The sequence below is a fragment of the Sebastes umbrosus genome, chromosome 1 (genome assembly GCF_015220745.1).
Source record: "Sebastes umbrosus isolate fSebUmb1 chromosome 1, fSebUmb1.pri, whole genome shotgun sequence".
NCBI lineage: Eukaryota > Metazoa > Chordata > Actinopteri > Perciformes > Sebastidae > Sebastes > Sebastes umbrosus.
In genome coordinates, this window is record NC_051269.1 from 20,840,372 (window position 1) to 20,866,592 (window position 26,221).

Here is a 26,221-nt window from a genome sequence, read left to right on the forward strand (position 1 = left end):
GTTATTTATTAATATTTTTTATGCAGGAATTGTAAACTGGGCAATCATTGTTCCAGTTTGAGAGACACTGGAGTTTTTAATTAAGTAATTAATTAATTAATTAATTAATCTATCAGTAATATAAAAATCATGGCTACGGCCCACAGGATGAAGGTAAAAGTACAAGACATCAGAAGAGGCTGAATACTTTGGTAAGTGGACATATTTTTATTATTTTTATTTATCAGAGAACAGCTGATGATAAACTGATGACAGAAGAACCTCGAACCTGGCTGTAAATCTCAACTTCAACCTAAATGTCAGCTGATCCATCAAGAACATTAAAAATATGAATTAGTGCAGTTTTAAACCAAAATGAATTAAAGAAATGAGAGGGTAAATATGAAGTTTATATTTAACTTGGCTGCAGTTTGAAGAACAAAAAGTGTGACCATAGTATCTATAAACAAGAAATAGATCTTTATTATTCTTAACATGAGTAACGTACAAACAGGACGATGTACAGTAGTAACTCAGGGTTAGACGTTAAGTAGTTTGTATCTGATTTAACATTCATGTTTATTTGTTCTCAGTTAATAAACAGCAGGTACTGGGGTGTCTGGAGAGTGCCATCAGAATAATTATAGACTCTTTCACTATAATTAATAAATAGGTATAATATATAGTAAAATGTATAACTCAAGTATAAGTTTAAAAACATACTGATTTAATTTAGTGACCGTTCCCTTCATTTTTAAAATGAGGCATCAGTGGTGTAACACTTTAAGATTCAATATATTCAAATCCAGACAGCAGCAGCAGCTCTGATTGGCCAGCTGTCTTTAATTTAAAGGAACCCTGTGGAGGTTTTGACCACTTGTAGCACTATGGAGCAGTGTTTTTATGACTGGGCCACTAACCTACAGTTGGTGGCAGTAATGCACCAACACAGTCAGTGAAGAAGAAGACTGCTATGTATGTAAACATTGATTAAAAAAATTTAATTAATTATTAACTTTATATTCAACTTTGTAAATATTTTATGAGGAAAAACTGCACATGAACAGGGAGATGAAATAGGTCAACAGAGTAGTAAACTTAATATAAGTAAAATTAGGATTAATACATTTAGTAATTAAAAGCCAGTTATTTTAAAATTCAGTTATTAATTAATTGTTTAAGGACATAAAAATAATATATAAAAATAATAGAAATAAATTGGCAAATTTAATGGTGTTTTTAAATATTTTCACTTTGAGTTTGTTACTGCATCATTTAAATACAAATTGAATACAGTTAGAATACTTTAATATGAATTGTTTATAATCAAACACTGTCAAAATAAAATATATTTAATAATAAAATATATAATTATTCTGGTGGCACACTGCAGCACCCGTTACCACAATCTGGCGTTCATAAATCCGCTAATCCTCCAACAGGAGGAGTTGTTCAGTTATTATCAGACCAGTTATATATCTGCCAACCAGCGCCACCTACAGGACAGCAAAGCAGCAGCTCAGTTCATGAAGTAAATTGTGCGTATAGTTTGAGGGGAATTTTGTAGGTTTTGTAAGTAAGGCATTGGGAATGTAATCATGGCCTTTACAGTAAAAACAGGAAATATACAGTATATACTGTAATACTCAGTAGTATTTTCTTTTTACTGAAAACACCCTTAAAAAACAAATGTAATGCAGCTAGAAGAAAGCAGGGACTGGCGTATATAGACTGGAAACTCTCCCAAAAATATTTTCTCCCCTTACAGTTTAACAATCTTTGCCCCGATTCCACAATATATTGTTTTTAAATGTTTTTTTATGATATATAACCCCCAGTAGGCTTCATAGACATGTGAAAGAAGAGCTGGTATAATTTATAACTGAAAGTAAAATGCAGTGGGGCGTTTTCAAATTTAATAGCAAGTATAAATGATACTGTATAAAAGTGCAGCGTTGAAGTGGACAAAGTCACTGAGAGTGACCGATGCAGTTTGAGGGAAAAGTGCAAAGCCTCATATTTGGGTTTAAAGGGTAATTTCACCCAAATTAGAAAAAAGAAAATAGCAATCTCTCTCTCCCTAACCCCCTCGTACTATCTCCCCAGTCAGATAGCTTTGGTTTTATTTATTCAGGTTTGTCAAGTTTAAAAGCTGTAAGCAGCTCAAACTAAATTCCTTTCACCTCCATGTATTGGGGTGGAGGCAGACATCCCCAAACTTGGACAAATAAAACCCAATCTATTTGACTGGATAGATACCACTAGAAGGAAGAGAAGATATGTCTTTGGGTGTACTGGCCCTTTAAGAGCCACTACACCAGCTTTAAGAAAGTCTTTATAAAAAGCATTAAAACGTGATTAGAAAAGGTTCAAGGTGGTGTAAAAGCAGGAGGATGCTCTGCAGCCGGTCACGTTCCTCCTGCCAGCAGTGGAGACGACTCATAGGCGTCACGTTTGTGAAGTGACGCTGTGACGCCAGCGTGTGGCCAGGAGTCGTATAGGTGGTTGCTCTGCAATTCTGCTTCTGCTCGCAGATTAATTTTCTTCATAAAAAAAGAAAGAAACAACATAAAAAGTTAGGAAATGTTCTTCGTTTCTCAACCCAGATCTTTAATAGTTCAACATTTTGGGAAATAGTCTTATTCTCTCTGTTTCGGATAATGAGATAAGGAAACTGCTAACCTGGCTCTGTTCAAAGTTAAATAAAAAACACCTGCCAACATTTCTTAAGTATCTCTATACTGGACGAATTACATTTTCTTTGCTGCTACATAATTAGTCTAGTTGTTTACAGTAAATATTACAAAAAAAACAAATGGACGAGACCTTCAACAGCAGCTGTGCGGAGGGAAAAGTACCTGAAAATCTCTGATGTAGGTGAGGAAGAAGCTGATGAAGGAGAAGGCCAGAGACCATTCAGAGATGGTGCTGATAATGTGAGCCGTGTAACCCTGAAAAAGACACATACATACAGTCAATCAATCTAATGCTGCAAAGAGCTGCGTTAACAACCAAAATGTGTAAAAGCTCAAACAGCGTTTCAGACAGAGGGTGAAAAGAGGTGTTGCAGCACAGCCGGTATCAGAAAAATAAAGCGTTTTTTTGAACATTAAAGCATGTAAACATGTTCGAGTAAAAACCCAAAATACAAATATGAACCTGAAAATGAGCATTAAAGGTCCTCTTTAATAATTAAGCTGTATGTATATGGAAGTGACTGGGATCATTCTTTTATGTGTAAGGCAACATCAGGCTGGACTTAAACATTACTAACTTTGTAAAACTAAATGTAACAAATAAATAAATAAATAGATATACATTTACTGAATTGTTGTTTATTATTAAAATAATAAATCATACACCAGCAACTTGGTAAAAAATCTTCAAAATGAACAGGAATTACAATTTGAATGTAAACCTTTTTAATGCAGCAACAAATAAATCAAAACGTAAAAAGGAATTAAAATTCCAGTATATGAATTATATATAGTATATAAACATAGAGTCGAGCTATTTGAGTCAGTATCGGCCCGGTATCTGATATTGGTGCATCCTAAAACTAAATATATAAAAACTGAAACTAAACTAAACTAAGATTAAATTGAAAAGTCAAAACTAAAATCAAATTAAAACTAACTGAAAATTCTAAATTATTATAACCTTGGCAATGAAACTTGGATAGCATATCGGCACAAGTATTTAAAAAAATTAAACCCAGCTCTAATGCTGCAACACTGACCGTCTCTCCAGGAATCCAGTGCAGTTTGCGAGGTACGTCCACTCCCACCAGACTGCTGTACATGATGACTGATGATACGAACACTGACAGGAGAGGACGCTGTTAAGGATCACAGCTCGCTGCTCCAACACAAGGCACTAATACAACAGGGCGCATGTTTCAATATGCAGGTGGTATTCTGATTCAGAGAATATCCAATATGAATGATTTGCTGCCTGTTATTTATTTGTCCATGTAAACTCTGTGCACAGTGTTACGGAGGCCCATTTCTGCCAGTAAAAGAAAAAAATGAGATGGAAAAAAAAGATCCTGCATATCAAAATTTGATTAATTGCACAGCCGTAGTCTAAACACACCTTCAGAACTGGTTTGACAGCTCTATACTCTGTCTTTCCAGTTGTTACCGTGTTAAAGGATACTGCTGATGATGCTGCTCAGGGTCCAGAGTCCGATGCCGACCCGGGCCAGGTAGGTGGTCCTGCTGTGGATGTGAGGCTGCATCTTGTGCGAGAGCAGCGTCTGAACCACGATGTAGAGAGCCCCGATCCCGAAGGTCAGCACCGCCCCCACCAGGTGCATGGAGAACAGCGTGGTCTTCTGCTCAGACACACACACACACACACACAGATTCACTGCTGACACGTTCAACACACTGTACAGGTGTGAACTGATCCGGAACCAGCAGCACTCACCTGGAAGTTAGCGACCACGCACATCCCGAAGGAGCTGATCAAGCCGAGCAGCAGCCCACAACGGTTCAGTCTGTTCAGTTTGAGCTCGCCTTCACCTGTCAGAGCCTCCACCTGTTTGTACCGCACGTACACCGTGGCCATACCTGCACACACATACACATAGAGATATCAATCTATTCATTCTATATATATATATATATATATATATATATATATATATTTAGACACAAACATTTTGGCTAAAATCCCTCAAATTCAGTAAATAAAGACTAAAACTTTTAATACAAAATATTTAACATATAAAACTATTATAAATAATAACTAATAAATCACTATATATATATATATATAGGATATATATCACTTTAATATATTTTTTGTTTAAATAATTTTATAACTATGTCCTTACATGTTATTTTTTAAATATTCTGCACTGTTGGGAAAGATTGAAGTCAACATTTCATTGGCTGCCATGGCTGTCATTTTTAGTGCATTTGACAAACTAAGTACTTGACTTTAAGAAGATCACACTGAAGGATGTAAACCTATATCATCCCAGAACACTCATGTTTTAGACAATGTAGTTTCACAGTGTGTGTGTGTGTGTGTGTGTTACCTAAAAAGGAGGACACATCCAGCATGATGCCGAACACACACCTCTCTGGTGCCATCGTTCCTGTGTCACTGCAAGACACAACAGAGTTCGTTAAAGAGAAGTTCAAATCAATTTGACATACGGGAACTGCTGAGTGTGTGTGTGTGTGTGTGTGTATGTGTGTGTGTGTCAAGACTCAGACCTGATGTAAGGCACCAGAGGATCCACATGTCTCAGCACCACCGCAGTGATGTAGGCAAAGACAAAAGACGCCGCTGTCCAGATGACCAGCGCTGCAGGCAGGAAGCACAGACCCTGCTGGAACCACCACATGGTCTCCTCACTGTGTGTGTGTGTGTGTGTGTGTGTGTGTGTGTGTGTGTGTGTGTGTGTGTGTGCTGCTGGTTCACTCTTTCCTGTACAAAACACACAAACAGTGATACACACATTGGTATCCAGTTCACAGCAGCCATCATCATCCTCCTGCTGTCTCAACGTCTTCTTGGGTACATGTCACAAATGTAATAAAAACTAAATGACAAATGGTTTAATTGATTAGTTGATTGACAAACACTGGCAGGTTCCAGCTTTCCTTAAATATGAGTAGTTATGCTTTCTTATGCGTTACTGTAGAGTAAATATCTTTGGGTTTCGTGCTGAGGGTTGGACATGGTTGGTTGACATTTACAAAATTGATTAATTGAGAAAACAGTCTGCAGTCTTGTCAATTAACAGCCTTTAATTTAATGAATATGGAGTTTGGAGAATAAAGACTGTCATTGTTATCACCATAGAGCAATTTGATATCCTGATATATTACAGATCATCAGTTAAAACACCAGTTATTGGTGACAGAATAAAACTCGGACTGATTAAATAACAATTCATTCATTGGAGATCTGTTTATGTGACTCCCTGAGATAAAAAAAATAATCTCAAATCAGTCATTTATCGTGCCATCAATCATTGGAATAGCTGTCCTCTTTACATCCGTCAATCCTCTAACAAATCTTCCTTCAAATACCATCTAAGAATACATTACTTAAGCAGCTGATGGATAGTCCAGCTTTGGTCATGTATGGTTTTTCTTGTTGGTCATGTATGGTTTTTCTTTTGTTCCTTTTCCCTGATGATGGGCCTTGAGGCTTTAAATGGTTGCGGAAGATGTGTATGAATGTGAAATTTATATGTTTGGAAAATTTTAACATTATAAGTGTAACAAAGGGCTGTCCAAAGTGGGGCCCGCGGGCCAACTTTGATTTGATTTGGCCCGCCAGACGTTAGCAAAATCTTTTTTTTTATTAAAAGACCGAACCGACTTTACTGTCTTTTGGAGGCCGTGCCAGGCTCGGGTTTATGGTTAGAAGACAGTGGCATCATATGAAACTAGAAAACCTAAGGACTCCATTAGTACCATATCATGTCATATTAGCTTGTCAGGAAGGAGGCTAACACTCGGTTGGTAAAGTTGGGCTAAATGTTGGTGGGGAAAAACTGTCATGGCCATTTGTCAAGGGGTCCCTTGACCTCTGACCTCTAGATATGTGACTGAAAATGGGTGTTATGGGTACCCACGAGTCTCCCCTTTACAGACATGCCCACTTTATGATAATCACATGCAGTTTTGGGGAAAACATGCAGTTATTTTTGCATATTCTAAAAATAGTGTATTTTAATACTTCTACATACTGGGGTCCATAAACAGTCTTGGAAATTCATAAATTGCATAAATGAGCCCAATTGTATTCAGCAGGTGGGTTTTAAGGGGCTAACTATGTAAAACATATTCAATTAAGGGAACTTGGGATCCTAGTACCATTTTGCATCTTAATAATACAATACAATACAATACAATACAATAGGTGTTTAATTTTGGCCCGTGGCCCTCCATTGAGTTCCAGTTTTGGCCCTCCAAGGGAAAAGCTTGGGCACCCTTGGTGTAACACAAATATGATGTTGTAAATAGTATGTATGTGATAAATGTAATGTACTTGATTTCAGACCCCAGGAAGACTAGCTGGTGCCATTAGTATCAGCTAATGGGGATCCTTTTTAAATAAATAAATAAATGGGCATAATAAGAAGAAGCTCCTCCAGCCACAGCTCCACCTTGTAACTTTAACTTAAAGTGATAATCATGTTGTGGTGCAGATCCGTTTAGAGAAGTCCCAGAAGTGTTCTCACTGAGGAAGTGAAACTGAGACAAAAGGTCTGTAACATTTTCAGAAATAAAGTCTACACGTCTCACACAACATCATTAACTACTAGAGGGAAACATCAAACACCTAACAATACACAGAGAACACAAACACACTTATGAACCAGACATACAGGAACAATGTAAGATCATATAAATGGTTAAATCACACAGATTAAGGCTAGCTGGCTGCTAGCCTTAATCTGTGTGATTTTACTAACTACATATCTAACGTTATCTATGCCGAATAGTTCAATGTTGACTTTCTATGTTATAGTTTTAAGTGTTGGAGCACACGGTTGTTAGATTCAGGAGATAACTAGCAGCTGGTCTGGTTAACGTGATCATAATGACTCTCACGTTACTCTAGTCCTCCAGCGACATTAATCTGCTTTAATCTCTTGTTTTCTAACCCGACTCTGGTGCTCAGATCTCCGTCAGACGTCCACAATCCTCGGTGTACTGCAGGGGTCGTCTGTAAGACACACTTCCATTAATAAAAGCATAAAGTTTATAAGTAGTCACATTGACGTTGTTCTGTTTCACTTCAGTAGAGAGTGAACCGCGCATGCGCACTGCAACGACAAAAACAAAGCCACGTGACTTTTCTGTCCTGAATTCTGTCTGCAAGGCGAGTCAGGCGCACCAGCCACAGGACGACTGGTGACCTCGTGGACGCCTGACCTCAGGTGACACTGCAGCAGGTGATGGGGAGGTTAAAGTATGGCAAGATGGACAGTATGGCACCACGATTAAAAACATTAAGAATAAGAAGGCAATTGTGTGTTGTTGTGTTTTTTTTTGTTCTTCTTCTTCTTTGAGGTATTTATTTTATTTTATCTTTTATTTTCTTTGTTTTCTTTGTTAGATGAGTGAAATACATCTCGTCATCAATGTCATGTCTCTCTTTCTTTGAAATTCTGACTAAAGATTTCATTGTATAATTTTATTGTATATTATATGTAATTATTGATATTGTTAGTCTGTCTGTATGTGTATAAATGTATATATGTAAAATTCAATAAAAATATTGTTTAAAAAAAAATAAAAATAAGAAGGCAATCAGGACTAACATTATTTTTTTTTTTTTTTTTACTGAAATGTTGTTTTCATCATCAAAAGTTAAAGGCGCAATGTTATGACGAAGTAGTATATATATACTTTGTAAGGGCAGCTGCAGTATGTACTAAAAGTGAAAAGAAAAAGTATGCGATTTGGAAAGTAGCCTTTAAGACAAACTATTTCTGGTTCAATGAGAGTTGACCTGACATCAGTAACTACAGTATATGCATGAGCTGTTGATGTTCTTATCTCACAGTTATTATGAAAAGTTGATCAGAATCTCCAGCTATTGTACAAACTGTACAGCAGTATAGTACTCATGCAGTTCATCTTCCATCTTCTCCTAAAACACCCAACTGATCTGAACAGACTTCACTGTACTGAGACTTCCACTGTAAACAATAAAGGATTACAACATCTAAACACGACCTTCAAGGAACGACTGTCTGTAGTCAACACTCTGAGAGAAATGCACCTTTAGTTATGTGACATTGAGTTGTGTTCCTTAAAGGGTCAGTTCACACAAATAACACACATCGTAAGATCTGCACTGCAAAGATGTCAAAGCCAAAGCCAAAGTTTTTGTTGCTCAAAGTGTTTGAAAATTACATTTGAATAAAACTCAACAGCAGTGTCATTTCAGGAACAATTTCTACTGACTTTATTTTATTATAATTATTCTCATATTACTACTTCCACCCCAAAATGACAACTTAATTCTCATAACATTATGCAAATGTTTTTTAAATATTGCAATTAAATCACTGCTTTTCTCATATTATCATATATCATATTAACTTTATTCTCAATATACAATATTAAGACATCATTCTTGAACTGGAACTTTATCATGTACAATTACGTTTTCTCATATTTTGAATTTTTCTTTTAGTAATATACATAATATTATGGCTGTTTTCTCAAAATTAAAACTAGTGTGATCACTTTTTTTCTCAAAACATTATTTTATTCTCCAAAGATTGCATTTTTTCTTTAAAATTACAAATTTATACTCATAATTCTCCAAATATTAAGTAAAAACATTATATTACTTAATTTCCCATTGGCAGTGAGCCTTTTCGGGAGCAATCTTGACTTTATTCTCATTAAATTATGACTTCTTTCCCAATATATCACATTATTTTCAATATACTGTTTACAGTTTATTTCTTGTTAAATTACCACTTTTTCTTTCACACTATTTGGAATTTTTCTTCAGAAATTATAACCTTACTTTGAGAATATTTTGACTATTATTTCAAAATTACAACTATAATCTCATGACACTTTTAGCAAAGTATTTCAACTTAATCTTGAAATACTGCAATTTTTTTTTTTAATTCCGACTTTTTCTTCTTATTCAAAATATTGTCTTTATTGTTGACACATTAAATGTTTTTTTTTCTCCAATAGTAGTGAGCCTTTCAAAAACAACTGTGACTATATTCTATATATTACATTATTCTCAAAATACTGAAACCTTATTCTTGTAATCACTTTATTCTCATTGACTTTTTTCTCGTAAGCTCCAACTTTATGTTAGTGATCCTTTAACGTGTGTGTAAGGCTTTGTTTTCTCAACAGCATTCAGATAACTGTAATTTACGACCAAACCACCCTGAACCTGAACTCATCCAGTTCAGATAATGACTTTCACTACAATCAACACTTGGCATCGTAGATCTTGAACATTTGAAACAAACTGTAGAGGCTCAGTGCTCATCTGCAGATGGAGCTGTTTGACGAAATAAAAAATAAAATGAAAAAATAGGCACAATATGCAAAAGCAAGAAACTCATCTCTGTTGTTGAGGACAAACAATATCTCCCCATTAATACAGGTTGTCTTCAGAAGCAGCAACATAAACACCCCCTCAGTACGAGGGGCTGCAACAGTATCAGATGATGTTGGTAGATGGAGGCAAAGTGAGCAGCAGCCACTTCAAATAAAACAGGTTTTTATTAACCGTCAGGGACAAAAGAATTGATCTGATTCTCATCAGTCACCACCTTAAAAACTGTGATGTCATTGTGTGACCTCATCTCCTACACATCGAGTCCACGTACAACTGTTCTGCTTCACCAGGTACAGTATGTTGTTTTGGGGGAAACACAATGTCGACCAGATCATGTTATTAATGAACAGGTTTTCAAAACATGGATTCGGTTGTGACATCAATCAGTGTGACCGAGTGACATGTTCCTTCATCACCTTGAACACACACACACTGTAGATTATCATTTTGACTCCCAACAAATCAAGTCACGAAGTATTGAGAGACGGACTGACACAATGTTGGTTTTGGTCTTTTCATAGGATTTGTTGACAATTACAAAAATATAGAATAATAATAAAAGGTGGAGACGAGGGTTGTGAAGTGGCAGAGTGACAGCTGGTGGAGTGAACAAAAAATGTGTTTTGAACTTTGTTCCTGTCAACTGGAAAATGTGGGAAAATCTGAGCATCAAAAGTCTTCTTACTAGCTTCCGGACCTTTCATCCACAACTGCACAGCTCTGAATGCTAGTAAGTGGACCTTTGAGTTTAGATATTTTTGTAACATGTTTGAAATTTAATAGTGGCTGTTGTGTCTTTCCCTCTTGTGCATGATGTGTCTTAATCTATTTACAATAAAAATAATAAAGTGTAGACTCCATGAAGCATTAACCAAATTAGCAATGAATATATTAGCAGCTAATATAACATGTGACAATAAATACACACAAAATCGCCAAAAAGCACCCCAAAAAAAAATCCCATGTGTCATATTAACCATGTGGTTTCAGTCGACAATGTGAACTAAAAACATTGGCAGTGAATATTTGCAGGTTTGTTCAACAACATTCTGAAGTCGGCATTAAGTTTCCTCCAAAACCACAGTTTTGCTGATCAGCTGCACAGTTTCGTGTAATGTGCAGGAGATAAAGTTGTTTTAAAATCAAATACATGAAGGTTTATAAATGTGTCAAAGCAGGGCTTTTTAACTTAAAATAAAAGCACAGACACTGTAACAGTTTGGTATTTACAATAGCAAAAAGGTAAAGTTATGCAAATATTACAAAAATTATAATCATGAAAAGCAAAGAGTTTGATTCGTTTCCTATACATTTTCTTTGCACACGAACAGTTAAAACACATTGAAGTTTCTCTCCTTGAACACACTGAGTAGCACCTGTACTCTCCTGAAATGTTTGCTCATGAGTTTGTCAGAAGGAGAAGTCTTATTACTGGGGCAGAAGATGAGACATATTCTGCACTGGTGAAAAGAAACATTGACAGTAATACTCCAGTATCTTAATATATATTATTTGTCCTCACATTCAGTTGGCAGAAGCACATACTTTTACACCACGTCATCCTCTGCATCTCTACGTGGACAACAGAGGGAAGAAAAGATGAGTGCGACTAACGGGGAGGGGCAGAGTCAGTGATGGCCGGCGTGTCCTCAGTGAGGAGCTGAACTGAGCACTGAGCAAGGCTTGATCTTGAAAACGAAAATGTGAAGATGGCAGGCAATCTGGTTGCAAACACTGACACAGTAACGCACCAAGTCAAAGAAGGAAATGATCTGTAGGTGAGAAAAAAAACCCACATGTGTCAAACAGGAACTCGACGTGACACCCAGAGGAAACACATTGCTGACAGGAAATGAAAAATTAGCTACTTATTATCACATAAATTTGACATTTCATAGTTCTGACTTACTATCTCATAGTTTCAATTTATAAAACACAATTTCAATTTATTATTTCATACTTTTGACTTTGCATCTCAGTATCAATTTTACTCAATATCTCATAATTTAGATTTTGTATTTCAGTGTCATATCTCAGTTTCAACTTACAAAATCATACTTTTAACTTAAAGGTGCAGTGTGTAGGATTTGGTGGCATGTAGTGGTGAGGTTGCAGATTGCAACCAACTGAAATTTCTCCCATGTGCCAAGCGTGTAGGAGAACGACAGGACGCTGACTGTCGTTGACTTAACGGTCCCAGGTGTCACTGTTAACAAGCAATTTCTGATCCCTACATACTGTATAGCCCCTTTAATAAATCATATATGTTTGTTTGTATGTATGGATGTAAGTATGTTTCATAATTTAACTTTGTATATCGGTCACATAATTATAATAAAAGGATTCCTATTTGGAGATATGCTCCATATATGCTGAACTCTCACAATGAACAGAAGAAACTGACATTTGTCTTGTCCTTTTTGATAATTAATTAATCATTTTTACTATTACTATTGACTATTACTGAGTACATTTATCTAAAACTAGCATCGTGTGTGTGTACTTACCAATGCAATCCACAGCACCAGGTACTCGTCAATAAAACTATTGAAATACTGATCCAGGAATAGTAGTCCCGGTCCCAGGAAGGCTAAATCGTGGAGATGCATCTCACTCTTTGTCATATGTGCTACCTGTGGACAGACAGAAAAACACACACAGTCAGCATCTTACACAACACAATAGTTTTAACGTCCAGCCACTAAACTCTCTGCTAACTTTAAAGTTACTACAAGGAACTTTCATTATGTGTTGATTTTGGCGGTCCCTGTGGACAAAAGCGGTAGTGTTTCCAAGCACCAGACTCCCTTTGGAAAACCTCCCATTTTACTGCAGCAGGGTCTGACAGTCTGACCCACGCAGTCCTGGTTGTAATTCTTCCATGCCTCCCTTCCTTCCGGCGGGCCCAGTAATATGGCCTGGGCCTCCAGCAGCGTGGTGTCGGTGTTGGCTCCCAGCGGAGACCCGCAGAGCGAGGCGGAGGAGCTCTCCACCTCCCGCCGGAGCTCCGACTGCAGATCGAAGGCTGCAGTGAAACCAGATCTGGGTCCCACTGGAGTCTGAGCCGAAGGACTTTGTCTGATTTTGTGCGGAATCTGACCCAGTGGCACCGATGAATAACTATATAGAAATAGCCAATCTTCTCGCTGATGGTGTCGTTTGCTTATGTAGGTCGTATAGAGGCATCAGTATTAAATACAGACTGTTTCATAACCAGTAAAAAGTCCCTCACAGTAACTTTAAAGTGGAAATTAGAAATCCTAAAGCTGTTTGAAGGGAAGATATGTTCCAATTTCACACATATGTTGTGGAAACTGTGCCAGCTTGTGAAGGAAAGTCCCCTCTGTGAGGAAGTAAACACAGCTCTGTTTTAAATCTGTGAGAACAAGTACATTCCCTCAGGCCGTTTTGACTCTTGAAGGATAAACCATTGGCACTGCAAAGTACATTTTTATCAGTATCACTGTGTTGAATGTTGTCCTTTCTGCACTATGAGCTCACTAACGCTCATTGCTAACGACCTTTATTATGATGGCAATAAAGCTAACTCAAACTCATGATAATGCAAACCAGTTCAAAAGGCAACAGGTGGAATTAGAGAAAAGTCTCATTAATGTCTTTTACCAGATGTTACACTTTCTCCACCAGCTAGTCGCTAACTTTGTCAACAGTCTCATATTTTTTATGATATGAACAATGATTATCCAAAAGTCCTCTACCGAAAACTCATGTTTCATAAAGCAACAAAAGTTTATTAGTTTAGCCAATGTTAAAATTGCTCAATATTTGGCATCTTTCACTAAACTCTTCTGACACGTTTATGAACATCTGTCATTTTCCAGAAGTAGCGGTAAACCACAAAAATTACCATGCATTCAGTCAGTTTGACGTGATAAATGACACATTTTTAGACTAATCTTTCTGTGACCACAGCATTGTGTTTGACCTCTTTTTTATACAGTGAAAAGCAGGTTTGACTTACAACTAATTTATTGGTGATTTTGGCTGAGACGAAGCCAAACGCCAGGATATAAAGACACGGATGTTTCTCGAAGAGCTGGACAGCAGACTTCTTGTATATCATCATCGCCAAAATTATAACTGAACCAATATGTAGGACTGGAGAGAGGACGCTGGTTCCCTGAGGACAGAGACACAAAAACAAAGACACAGACTGTTAATGTCAGCGGAAACAGAATCTGTAATATGAACTGATGCTGATGTAACAAACATCTGCTTATTCTGGTCAGGAACTTTGAGCTGCTGGTATCTGTGCCAGGAGCAATATAATAAAACCGTGACACTGCTCATAAATGAACTCTAGCACATTATGTTTATATAGTTAAGGGTTTGGTTGACAGGGAGGAGGTCAAATGGATCCATTGAATAACCTCCAAAAGTACCACAATATTTAGCAATAACCACTGTATAGCTGTCCACTCTTCTTTCTAAATATCAAAGTGGTGGTGCAAACGGACACCGGCTTGAGATGAATGTTTAACCAGACAGTAGCCAACGATTTTCGTTTGGCTAAATAACAGAATGAGTGTTAATTAACTACAGCCAATAACACGTAGAAATGAGAAGCCTGCCAACAGCTCTAACGACTGGGTGCAAGAAGCCGTCAGTGATGGGACACTGAAGGTTGTAATGGCTCGATCTGGATCAAACAGTATATAGTATTAATATCGGCCAGTCTAATAGAGACAGGTTTCTTGTTAACAAATAATGTCAAATAAAGATGTGCAGATGGGGTCAAATCTTACTGCCACAAAATCTAAAGCAAATTTGTGATTTAGGGCTAACTAAATAACTTATCTGAAATATAGACATTTTCAGAAGGGGACGAACGATTTTGAGAAAAATATCTAATTATTTTGACTAATATTGCAATTGTGATAGGATTAGGATAGGATCCCAGTGTGTATGGCCCAATCAGCCCACTGGCCTTGACAGCGATTCAATTATGTTTTTGCGTTTTCATATGGACGGACATTGTTTTTAAACAGTGCTTGTGTGGAGCACGAACAACAGAAACCCCCCCTGTGCAGGTGTGAACTAGGCGTCATTCTGGTTTGTTTTCTACACTCTGCATGCATTAACATCTCCCAAAGACGCTGCTTGGAAGCATTTCTATACTGATTTATCTGTGATAATACAATATCCACACTCTAACATGTCGCACTCTGGGAGACTGGACATCTCTGATCACCAATTTATGAGGAGAAGCACTGAAGTTTCCAGACTTACTGCTATTGTGGATCCATTTTTGCCCACACCTCCCGTAAAAATAACTCTGAAGTAATTGGTGCAGGAGAAGATGGCTCCTAAAAAAGTGCAGATGGCCGGAACCATTTTCATCTGGATATTTAGGATCGGAATCTAGGAATCAAGACACCAAAAACAAGAAAATTAAGGAATGATAATACAACACAGACATTTACGTCACAACATGTGCTGATTGTACTGTAATTGTCCAGCTATTTTTGTAGTTTGTGAGCACATTCACCTTTACATCCCACAATGAAAGCATCATGAGTAATGTTAGAGAATGGTAAAAGCATTCAGAGTCACATTCTTTGTATTTTATGATAACAATTACAGTAAATCAAAACTGTTAGAGCAACATCACATAAAGATCATTTCATAATTATGGCATCATCAGTCTCATTAATCTTAAATCTGTAGGAAGTAGAACCGATCACAATTACCAGAGACTGCCAAAAAGCAGATCCTCCCACGGCGGCCAGCAAATACATGATTATTATGAAGATTTGCACCTCAGTCACATCAATGCTGAGTGGGAGGAGAGAGAGCAGAGTTGACAGTGAGGATTAGTGACGTCTACCAGCAGCACACAGTCATCATCCTGCTGCCTTCTTCCACAACACACTGCTGGACGCCGAGCTGATGGGACGCTGTTGTGTGCTGCTGCACCACACACGTTTCATTTGGAGGATTCAGCAGGAAAGTAGCTGCATTAAAGATGCAATCTGTAATATTTCACTGGCTCTTTTCTTTAATAAGCAGAGGAGACTCCGGGAAGTCAATATTGTTTTTACATTTCTGTTTGTCTACAGATTAAACAAATGAGATACAGTGTGTTATTCAGTGAGCTTTAGAGGTCATGGTAGGTGTAGTTTTGAACTTTAGGCAGAGCCTGGCGAGCTGTTCCTCCTGTTTCCAGTCTTTATGCTAAACTAGGCTGAGCTAACCACGTCCTGGCTCCAACTCTGTACTGAAAACACAGATGTGAAACTGATATTCATCTGAACACCTCGCTCTCAGACAGAAAGAGAAGACTCTCTGGATATGTGTGTTTACACTGGTCTGCAACTAACAAATATTTTCATTATCAATTAATCTTTTGGTTATTTTTTAGTGGGGCTGTCAGTTAATTAGAATATAATAAATAAATAACTTTAAAGGGAGATTTGTCAAGTATTTAATACTCTCAACATGGGAGTGGGCAAATACGCTTGCTTTATATAAATGTATGTACTGTATATATTCATTATTGGAAATAAATTAACAACACAAAACAATGACAAACATTGTCCAGAAACCCTCACAGGTACTGCATTTAGCATGAAAATATGCTCAAATCATAACTTGGCAACCTCAAGCCCAACAGGAAACAACAGCTGTCAGTGTGTCAGTGTGCTGACTTCACCATGACTTGCTCCAAACTGCATGTGATTAACATAAAGTGGGCATGTCTGTAAAGGGGAGACTCGTCGGTATCCATAGAACCCATTTACATTCACATATCTGGAGGTCAGAGGTCTAGGAACCTCTTTTTTTAGAATTTAGAATCTGCATGAAAACATTAAGTGTTTGAGATCACGCAGTTTGCCGACAGTTTCCTTCAGCTGATGTTACAAAAGAGCCGTATTTTACCGACTGCACTTTAAGCAGAACAGACATGTGACTCTGTGGAGGTCAGCAGTCGTTGTGGAAGGAGGCGGCAGTGAGCCATGCAGTGGCAGCCAGGAGGTTTACCATCATGTTCCACAGACAGGGACCCACAGTGGCTGTGAGCATCTGTAATCCTGCTAGACAGATCTGCACCTCTGTTATGTCAAATCTACACAGAATAATACATCCACATTTACTCCAGCAAGACTGCACATGTAACCGCTATCATCTAATGAAATCACTAATGCTAAAGTATAACTAGTTGATCCTCCTCTTAATAAATAAAGTGAACAAAATGTGTTTTCACCACCACTTAACTCAATGTTTCAACAGTTCACCATCTTCTAACCTGTTTCAATGCACACAACTGAACAGCTCTTTAATTTCAAAACAGATATATTGTACATATGTTTTATATAAATCTTTCCAATTGTTTTTTTGTTAATTGACTATTACCTACTCTATGTTCATGTTTCAACACTTACTTTGTATTTCTCTTTCTTTGTTTATTTTGTGAGGTAAATGTTTTTATTCTTTGATTTTTGGGTTGCTGGAAAAACAATTAATAAATAATTCCTGACAATGACATGATATATTTGACTTCAAGACATCTCTGACTACATACAGACACAAATCAAGCATTTTACTGTATCAATTTAGAGATTGTAAAAGTCCAGTATTTTTACCCATATTTTGTATTCCCATATTTGGAAAAAGCTACAGTTCTGAATGCTTGCGGTGCTATAAAGAAAACATTAGTCCATAATTCCTGACAATGACTGATATATTTGATTTCAGGACATCTCTGACTACATACATGCTGTATTGATTTAGAGAAGCTCCTTGAAGTGTATGATTAAACTTTTTCCCATGGTCTAGTGTTAAAACAAATTTAAGTTATCAAATCACAATACTTATAAATCGCAATACATATTGAATTGGCAACCCAGTATCGTGATAGTATCGAATCGGGAGATAGGTGAATCGTCCCAGCCCTAGTGGACATAAAGGTGACAGTGCTGACTGTAAGAACAATCCCACATGAATCCAGGAGTCCTGACTGAAATATGTCCGGGATGGTGGAAGTAAATGAAAGGCTTGTCTGTTTATCTATTACAGATATTTCCTGATTTAAATCATCATTTATTATTAGACAAAGTTATTCTACAGATTTTTGTCTTCAGATTACATTAAATACTGATGCATTTTACATGTGTTTGGATTATTTTGTTAAATGCTTGTGTAGGAAAATATGTTTTGGAACCAGTACTAAAACTCTGTATCTAATTGGTGGTAATATAGACAAATAACAACATTCAGACCTGCTATAGACTGAATTGTAACTCCTGAGATCAGCAAACTTGATAGACAAATGGCTGGAAATTATCTTTTTGTTTTTAAAAAGAACAAACAAACCAAAAACATCAAACAAGAAAAAACAAAACCAAGTAGTTTTGTTGACTCACATGCCGAAGCGCAGCGTTCCCGACACGTATGTTTGCCAGTGGGCACAGTAGAACATAAACATCCCGGCGAAGCAGCAGAAGAACATCCAGTCGGGGTTGGTGCCCATCTGCACTGCTATACTAGTTCCCAACACCACAAACACTGCAGAGACAAACAAATGAACACAGGCAATGTTAAAAAAAAGGCTTTAGATTCACTGAGACGCAGTGGAACAAAGTCAAACAGGAGAAAACTGACCGGTGGAGAGGGAGTCACAGCCGTGGTCAAACAGCTCGCCCAGCGGAGAGCTGCTATTGGTGCGTCTGGCCTGCTTCCCGTCGATGGCGTCCAATGACTGGTAGATAAACAGACCCACGGCACACAGCAGGTACGCCCAGAGAGGAGCCTGAAGCAACACATTCATTTAGAGGAGGGGTCACTCTACCTCGAAAACTGCAAACATCATAGCTGAATCAGATCCTGTCTGATCAGGTGACCCAGAAAGGCCTTTAGCTGTATAAATCAATACATGAAATCACAATCCATGTAATCAGGGGTCCCTTGTCGTTGCTGTGTTCGAGATCTGTTTCCTGGAGCTGCTCCATTAATATAAGACGTCCCTGTAATGTGATTCGCCCAGAGCTGGCTGCTGAGCAGTATATGCAGAAGATCAGCCGGGGGAAATAGCTTATGATAAAAATACTGTACACTGTGAGTGTAGCAGCAACAAACTTTTTTACTCGAAGCAAATCTCCAAACCTCATTTTGTATTTGTTTGCTTAGTTTTGAAGCAGGCCTCTATCTCTAATCTCTAATCTCCCAATATTTGATCATATTCTAATAAGAAGTCTCCCTGTGTTCTGATCGGCTTCTGTTTTAATTAGCTGTGAATGCTTATTCATAGTCTCACTCTCTGCTGCTCCAGCTGTGTCTTTTTACTAAAAAAATACTGATTTTATTAATTAATTAATTCTTTCCAGCGGCTCCATTTTCTGGTGATCTTTTAACGGGAAACATTTGCAGAAAGTTTAGAGTTTCATTGACAGTAGCTTAATACAGATAAAAAACACAGCAAAGTTAAAGCAACTAAAGTTAATAAGTGAATGAAAACGTGAACTGTAGCGTGTTCAATATGTTTTAACATGAAGACCGTCCAGTGTAACGTTGTTTCAGACGAACCTGTTCGGTGGCAGTTGGACAATAGTAGATGAGCACGAGGGTGGTGAAGACGTTGGTGGCCAGGCCGATGATGGTGATGAGGTTGGGGGCGATCCAGGAGGGGACTCGTCCCACCAACCATTCCCAGTAACGCTGCATCAGAGGCTCCAGCAGGGAGCGTCCAGCACTGCTGTACCTGCAGGGACGGACAACAGCCAGATGAGGACCCTGATGACTTTACCCTGAAAGATTACCTGCCCCCCAGAAGTAATGATTATGATGACACAATATTGCAGTCATAACAAGGGCTGGGTGATAATTAATATGATTGTTTTTGACTTTCATTCGGGCTGAACACTTATTGTTTTTATACTGAAATTGCTACAGTGTTTGAACGGGTTTTCAAATCGCAAGAGCTGCAATTTGAATTATAACATACATAATTAACGGTGTATTAACAAGCTGTAGCAATTGACAGTTCAAGCCGTCAACCATTGATTCCATCAGCTACAATACAATAAAGAACAAGAACAAAAATTAAATCTTGGCTGTTGTCTGGCCAATGTTTACTCAGCGAGCCAAAGTCTGTATATCTACACAGTTTCGTTAAAGAAGAAGACAAGATCAGGAGTGGGCTTTGTCTTTTTTGCTGTTCAAAAAAGAGTCAAAGCAAATCTTTTTCTACATAAATAATTTATGTGATCACCTCACATCCATTTCAGACAGGTAGCAGGTAGCTCTGAGGACAACTGGCAGTCAGGAGGGTCGGAATCCCGGAAGTCCCGTTAAATTTTTAATCACATCATATCACCGTTTTAAACCGATCACCTTAGAAGCTCTGAATGTAGACCTCCAGGATTCAGAACTGTGAAGCTAACGTTAGCTCAAGCAGCTACGCAGCAGAGCCATCAACAGTTAGGTTAAGGTGTTATCAGCCCAATTTGAAATCATTGCAGGACATGAGATAGTGGCAGTTTTTCCATTTCGACCACAACTGTGCAGTTGTTTGATTTGGCATAGGTTTTATGCCAGATGCCCCTCCTTCTTTCCCTTATGTATAACATTAATGTAATATCTTCATAAATGTGAATTCACTTGATTCTAAGTTTGTGAAAATACTGGGTACAATGAATCATATCTTGTTTCAAACTCTGTAGACCACAAAAACAGACCTGGAGCTTAATTTGCAGAAAATAATCAAAATTTAAACCACAGTCAATATTGTCAGGAAAAATAAATAAATAACAAAAAGTACATGCTTTCCTTAAATCGCTTAGCCAACAGCAACTACGTTTGAAGTGTCCCCTCGGACAAAGCTTGATGATGTCTCAAACAAACACCCCTTTCATACAGGAGAGCCACATATGATGCCATCTATTCAACACACACTGAACCCATCCATATCAGACTGCTTAACCTCTGGGCATTACTGTTTGGTTTCATACATCACTGCTAAACCAGAGAACTAGATAAACTCACAAAGAGGGCAGCAACGAAGGCAGACCAGAAACCACAAACAGATGCGACCTCTGTGATCGAGACTGCCACTCTCGCATAGGGCTTTTCAGTCACAAGAGATGCTGTACCAGACAGACAGATCCGTAGGATGCGCCAACCATGGTCACACCCTGACCGGTAGAGGCCTATGACATAACATTAAATAACGATTTTACTTCAGTTTGTCTCAGTCAGCAGAGCAGGTCTCAGCGTTACCTGTGCTCCTCCAGTCTCTTGAGCTGGTGTCGGGACAGGGGGGGTGAGGGCAGCTCGATCAGCCTGCGCAGCACTCCGGGGGCCAGCCAGCAGGCCGCCTCCATGCCCATGCCCTGCCCAGGGTCCTTGTCCCGGACAAGGGTTCGGCGAGAACGCAGCCCCCCCCCTTGCTGCTGCTGCCCCGTCGCACTCATGGTGCCCTACTGCCTGCTGGTGTGGTCCCCGATGGCTCTGGCTCTGCCTCTGCCACTGTCCTGCCGGAGGGGCTAAAGATCCACAGTGGGGCTGGATGAGGCTGGACAATACCTGGGAACAAGAACCATATATCACAATACTGTCCTGTGAAAATATCACAATATACTATATGAATACAGATTCACAAAACCCACAAAGCATTTTACTAAAGATCCTACTAATGATTATTTCCATCTTTGATCAATCTGATGATTATGTTCTCAGTTTATGTATTTCTTTGTTAATCATTTGGTCTATAAAATATCACAATGTTGTGAAAAATGTTGAAGGTGATATCTTCAAATATCTTGTTTTTATGCGTGCAACAGTCCAAAACCCAAAGACATTCAATTTACAATGAGATAAAAAAAGAAAAGCAGCAAATCCTCACATGGGAGAAGATTTAGCTTGAAAAAATGATAATCAAAGCTGTTTCCAATTAATTTCGTCCCGACCACATAATAATCCCCTGACAGTTCATCAGTTGTGGTTTTTCTAGTGATTCAGTTTGTTTCTTAGATATTCTGAGTTAGTGGACATCATTTAATGAGTAGCGAATATCTTTAAGATCTGGATTATTGTCATGGTGTATAAATCATAATACAAACTAAAACACCTTTTTAATATCAGGGGAGAGAATGATTAACAGTGATGAAAAAAGCACTATGGAAAAGTAGCAATACCATAGTGCAGAACTACTGCACTCAAAATCGTACTGAGGCAAAAGTATAGCAGAAGTATTGGCTTCAAAATACACTTAAAATGTATGCAGAATGGGCCATTTCAGTATCATGTATATTATATTATTGAATTATAATTATTGATGCATTATTATGTACATTGCTTTAATGTTGTTTTACTATATATACTGCCGGGTAACAAGGGATCAATAAAGTCTTATCTGTAATTTATTTCTGTCCTTATTAACAGTTTTCCCAAAAGAATGCACATAAAAATGAATAAATACCAGTACACGGTATAACAAAAAAATATTGACCAAAAAGGTGTAGGCTGGATCTTAAGCTTATTATACTTCCCCTTTTTATATAGCATATTCAAATAAGCAACCATTTTACCACTGGGTTTAGCCTATACAAAAACAAAATAGAAACAGAAACAAAAACAGAGTTCCAAATGTTTCATACACAATAATCATCATACCTCAGTTTTATATGTTTACCACCTTTAAAAAATAAATAAATAAATAAATAAATAAATAAATAAATAAATAAATAAATAAATAAATAATATTTGCAAAGTGAACAACAGATTCTTAATTCCTGCAAAGTAACAAAAGTTAGCAAATTAATCTAGTAAAAAGTACAATATCTCCCTCATAAGTGTAGTGAAGTATAAGTATAAAGTAGCAAAAAATGGAAATACTCACTTAAGTACAGTACTTAGGTAAATATACTTAGTTACATTCCACCACTCAGTCAGTCACCCTCTGAGCTGTCACACGTGTTACTGTCAGCACCTTTGATCAGCCTCCATCAGGAGCCTACATCTACCACATGACTACATCTATAAAAGCCTACATAAGCACTAAAGGGCATATATCTGCAGGGTTCAATCAGCTGTTTCACTGTGCAACTCAAAGACAGTGTGAAGGATCAACTTGATAGACCGTGTCTGTGTTACTAAACTATTTCTTGTGACTGTCAGCAACACATGAGCTCCTGACGACAGCAGAAACAACGACCTGCTACCAGCTAGTGCTGAGCTAGCATCTACTAGCCGCTACTAGCATGCTAGCTCAGCATCAGTACTGCTGGTGGTGGACATTAGCATTAGCATTAGCTGGCTGGTAGCTGCGGAAGACGTGTGTCAGCTTAATCATTTTAAGTCACTCGCTTGCTTGTTATCTCTTCTTCATATTTGCATTGCTGTAAATATCATGGCCCATTGAATATATTGATTAATTAGAGAGTACTATAGTGACATCTCCCGTGGTGACGGCGGCTAGCTTCCGTTAGCTTGACGACCACGGCCTTTTGAAGGAGGATGGGTCACTGGTCTTGTTGTTGAGGGGTATGACGCATGCGCAGTGTTACTCAAGCTCTTATGACTTTATTCAAGTTATATTACGATGTTTTTTCTCGTAAAGTTATACTTTATTCTCGTAATATTATGATGTTTTTTCTCGTAAAGTTGTACTTTATTCTCGTAATATTATGATGTTTTTTCTCGTAATGTTATGACTTTATTTTCGTGATATTATGTTTTTTTCGTAAAGTTATGACTTTATTCTCGTAATATTACGATGTTTTTTCTCGTAAAGTTATAACTTTATCCTCGTTATATTACGATGTTTTTTCTCGTAAAGTTATGACTTTATTCTCTTAATATTATGTTTTTTTCGTAAAGTTATGACTTTATTCTCGTAATATTACGATGTTTTTTCTCGTAATGTTATGACTTTATTCTCGTAATATTACGACTTTTTTTCTTGTAAAGTTATGACTTTATCCTCGTAATATTACGACTTTTTTCTCGTAAAGTTATGACTTTATTCTCGTAATATTACAACTTTTTTTCTCGTAAAGTTATGACTTTATTCAAGTTATATTAAGACTTTTTTCTCGTGAATACTCTGTAGTACATTTGCACTTTGGCCCTCACTGCATTAGACTTATATACTATATACTTAGACTATAAACTGTGTTACCTTCATCACAATGCTCAAATGTTTTGCGGGTCAAGACAGATTTTTTTTTTTGTTTTTGCCTAAAATGTCTCTTTTGATAGTAAAGGTTGCTGACCCCTGTACTAGTCTAATAATTCTCAGGGGTCAGAGTGATGAACAATGAAACTGAGGTAGAAACTTTTTTGTTGCCATGCGCAGTGTAACTGAACTGCAGACCAGACTTTACTGCGCATGTGTGGTACCCCCGCAGCTGTGACGTGTTGATGACGCGTGTCCCAGCCTCCTTCTATAGGCCGTGGCCCTGACAGCTAACGGCTAGCTGGTAGCTAGGTAACAGCAGACTGACCTGGCCGCCGGTTAAAGGACGAGGAGAGCCGCGGACAGTCCGAGAGGCGGTGAGGCGCTTCAAGCCGCAGACAGGACTTCTCTCTGTCGGTGGTGTAGTTTCAGACTGTCTCTCTGTGGAGGACGTTAGCAGCTGCAGCTGGAGAGCTGGAGGTGGATCACCACGACCGGTGTCACTGTGGTTGTCACACAGCGAGCTAGTTCACGTTACTTCACGTTAGCCATCACGGAAATCTCGCGAGGTTATGTGTCATTGGATATGACTTTATGCCCTGAGTCAGGTCTCCCAGGCAGACATCCTCCTCCTTCTTCTTCTTGTCTGATTTTTCGGGCAGCTCAGGCTCTTCAAGGCATTTTTCTGCTCTCCACAGGACAAAGACTGTATTACTAGTCTAATAATTCTCTAACTCATCTCTGGACTAAATAAATAACACCCCCCTCTCTCTCTCTAACACACACACACACACACACACACACACACACACACACACTGTCACTCATCCATCCAGCAGTGCAGTCAGACATGCATCACAATTGGACATTAGTACTGGCACTTGCTAACCAGCTTTTAAGAGTATTTATTTCTAATGCTTATTTTCTATCTTATTTATTATTCTTATTCTATTCTTAATCTTGTTGTGTGCTTGTTCTATCTTTTGCTGCTGTAACTCAGAAATTTCCCCTCGGGGATTAATAAAGTACCTACCTGAGTGTGAGTGTTTAACCAGCACAGCTCTGTGATCCTGTGATCTGGTCTTACGGCTGTTCACTTTGAACTCACCTAAGGATGTTAAATATCTTGAAATCTTACAAAGTGGTAATAATGGTATTAGTTTGGCTGTGGTGGTTTGGGGAGAGTTAAATTAAGACAAAACACAGATCTGGACACTTGTAATACCCATTCTAGCACGGTACAGTTTTCAGTGATAGGCTGACAAAAATTTCAGTTTAAAACAATGAGTCCTTGATTGAAGACATAAGTTGACAGAAGCAGCTTCTAATCTTTTGGCGATGAAATTACAGCTGTCGCCTACAGCCTTTAGCATTTTTACGTTAGGCCTACCTGAAGGCCACTGTAGTTCTCAGACACAGTTTCAGACACAGTTTACACAGTTTCACGCTTGTGAACATGAGCCGCAGAGTGCAAAACCTGTCTGACTTCCGTTGCTCCTAAAGAAGTGTAGTTATATTAAGGATGACCTCTGAGCAAGGTGAACGGCGTCACCACGGTTTTGCACTCGGCGGCTCACGTTACAGCAGTCTTGGAAAGGGAGGAGTGGTACTCTGTTGGTCTGCAACCACGCCGCTAGATGCCGCCAAATCCTACACACTGCATCTTTAATACTAAGCCATTTGGTACATTTTATGGGATCGTTTCTTTTAAAAACCTCTTATATCAGTAGGATAATCCATTCATAAACCACTATGAGGGAAGGTACAATCAGCTCAAAGTAAAATATCTTTGAACTGTGGAGATAAACTATTATCTCGTCACATCAATCCATTAATTTAACCATTAATTAACCTCAAATTTGCATCTTTATCGGAAAATTCAGTTCCTTTAAGGTACAAATCGGGGTGTAGTTACCTGTAAATGGGATTTCTTTTGCACATTTTAAGGGGTTTTTACACTTCAAAAATACTGAAATCCATTTTTAATTAAGATGAAAGTTGTATAGTTGTATATTTTAAGAGACTGTT

At 38.0% G+C, this 26,221-nt stretch overlaps 2 protein-coding genes across 5 annotated transcripts; both read right to left on the minus strand.

Moving 5' to 3' along the window:
• Positions 1-435: 435 nt before the first annotated feature.
• Positions 436-7,825, minus strand: dram2b (DNA-damage regulated autophagy modulator 2b). Of its 2 annotated transcripts, none has more exons than XM_037768785.1 (8): positions 7,616-7,825; positions 5,208-5,421; positions 5,027-5,094; positions 4,411-4,553; positions 4,138-4,315; positions 3,719-3,801; positions 2,838-2,930; positions 436-2,522 (listed from the first exon to the last, which is right to left on the minus strand). In XM_037768785.1, exons 2-8 carry the CDS (start codon positions 5,336-5,338, stop codon positions 2,388-2,390), a joined length of 831 nt encoding a protein of 276 aa, XP_037624713.1. In that variant the 5' UTR covers positions 5,339-5,421; positions 7,616-7,825; the 3' UTR covers positions 436-2,387. The 2 variants fall into 2 exon arrangements, with proteins under 2 accessions (XP_037624713.1, XP_037624714.1); XM_037768786.1 differs by having other exon boundaries at positions 7,563-7,825.
• A 1,923-nt stretch (positions 7,826-9,748) lies between these two features.
• cept1b (choline/ethanolamine phosphotransferase 1b) lies at positions 9,749-24,763 on the minus strand. 3 transcript variants are annotated; one of them, XM_037768783.1, is made up of 10 exons: positions 24,522-24,763; positions 21,295-21,600; positions 19,603-19,777; positions 18,682-18,829; positions 18,444-18,585; positions 17,062-17,146; positions 15,310-15,441; positions 14,042-14,200; positions 12,567-12,692; positions 9,749-11,831 (listed from the first exon to the last, which is right to left on the minus strand). In XM_037768783.1, the coding sequence occupies exons 2-10, from the start codon at positions 21,486-21,488 to the stop codon at positions 11,709-11,711; spliced, it is 1,284 nt and encodes a 427-aa protein (XP_037624711.1). In that variant the 5' UTR covers positions 21,489-21,600; positions 24,522-24,763; the 3' UTR covers positions 9,749-11,708. The 3 variants fall into 3 exon arrangements, with proteins under 3 accessions (XP_037624711.1, XP_037624705.1, XP_037624710.1); XM_037768777.1 differs by lacking the exon at positions 17,062-17,146 and adding an exon at positions 15,771-15,855 and having other exon boundaries at positions 24,522-24,758; XM_037768782.1 differs by lacking the exons at positions 17,062-17,146; positions 24,522-24,763 and adding exons at positions 15,771-15,855; positions 22,916-23,357.
• Between the last annotated feature and the right edge of the window lie 1,458 nt (positions 24,764-26,221).

Bases quoted from the DNA above. Each gene is read 5' to 3' on its own strand.
- dram2b (XM_037768785.1), bottom strand. From the start codon at position 5,338: ATGTGGTGGTTCCAGCAGGGTCTGTGCTTCCTGCCTGCAGCGCTGGTC. The intron at 5,095-5,207 runs GTCTGAGTCTTG...TGTGTCTTGCAG, and splicing joins CCTCTGGTGCCTTACATCAG to TGACACAGGAACGATGGCAC. The intron at 4,554-5,026 runs GTAACACACACA...ATGTGTGTGCAG, and splicing joins GGATGTGTCCTCCTTTTTAG to GTATGGCCACGGTGTACGTG.
- cept1b (XM_037768783.1), bottom strand. From the start codon at position 21,488: ATGAGTGCGACGGGGCAGCAGCAGCAAGGGGGGGGGCTGCGTTCTCGC. The intron at 19,778-21,294 runs GTAACGCTGAGA...CCGTCCCTGCAG, and splicing joins AAGAGACTGGAGGAGCACAG to GTACAGCAGTGCTGGACGCT. The intron at 17,147-18,443 runs GTGAGTCAACAA...TATTCTGTGTAG, and splicing joins GGAACGCTGCGCTTCGGCAT to ATTTGACATAACAGAGGTGC.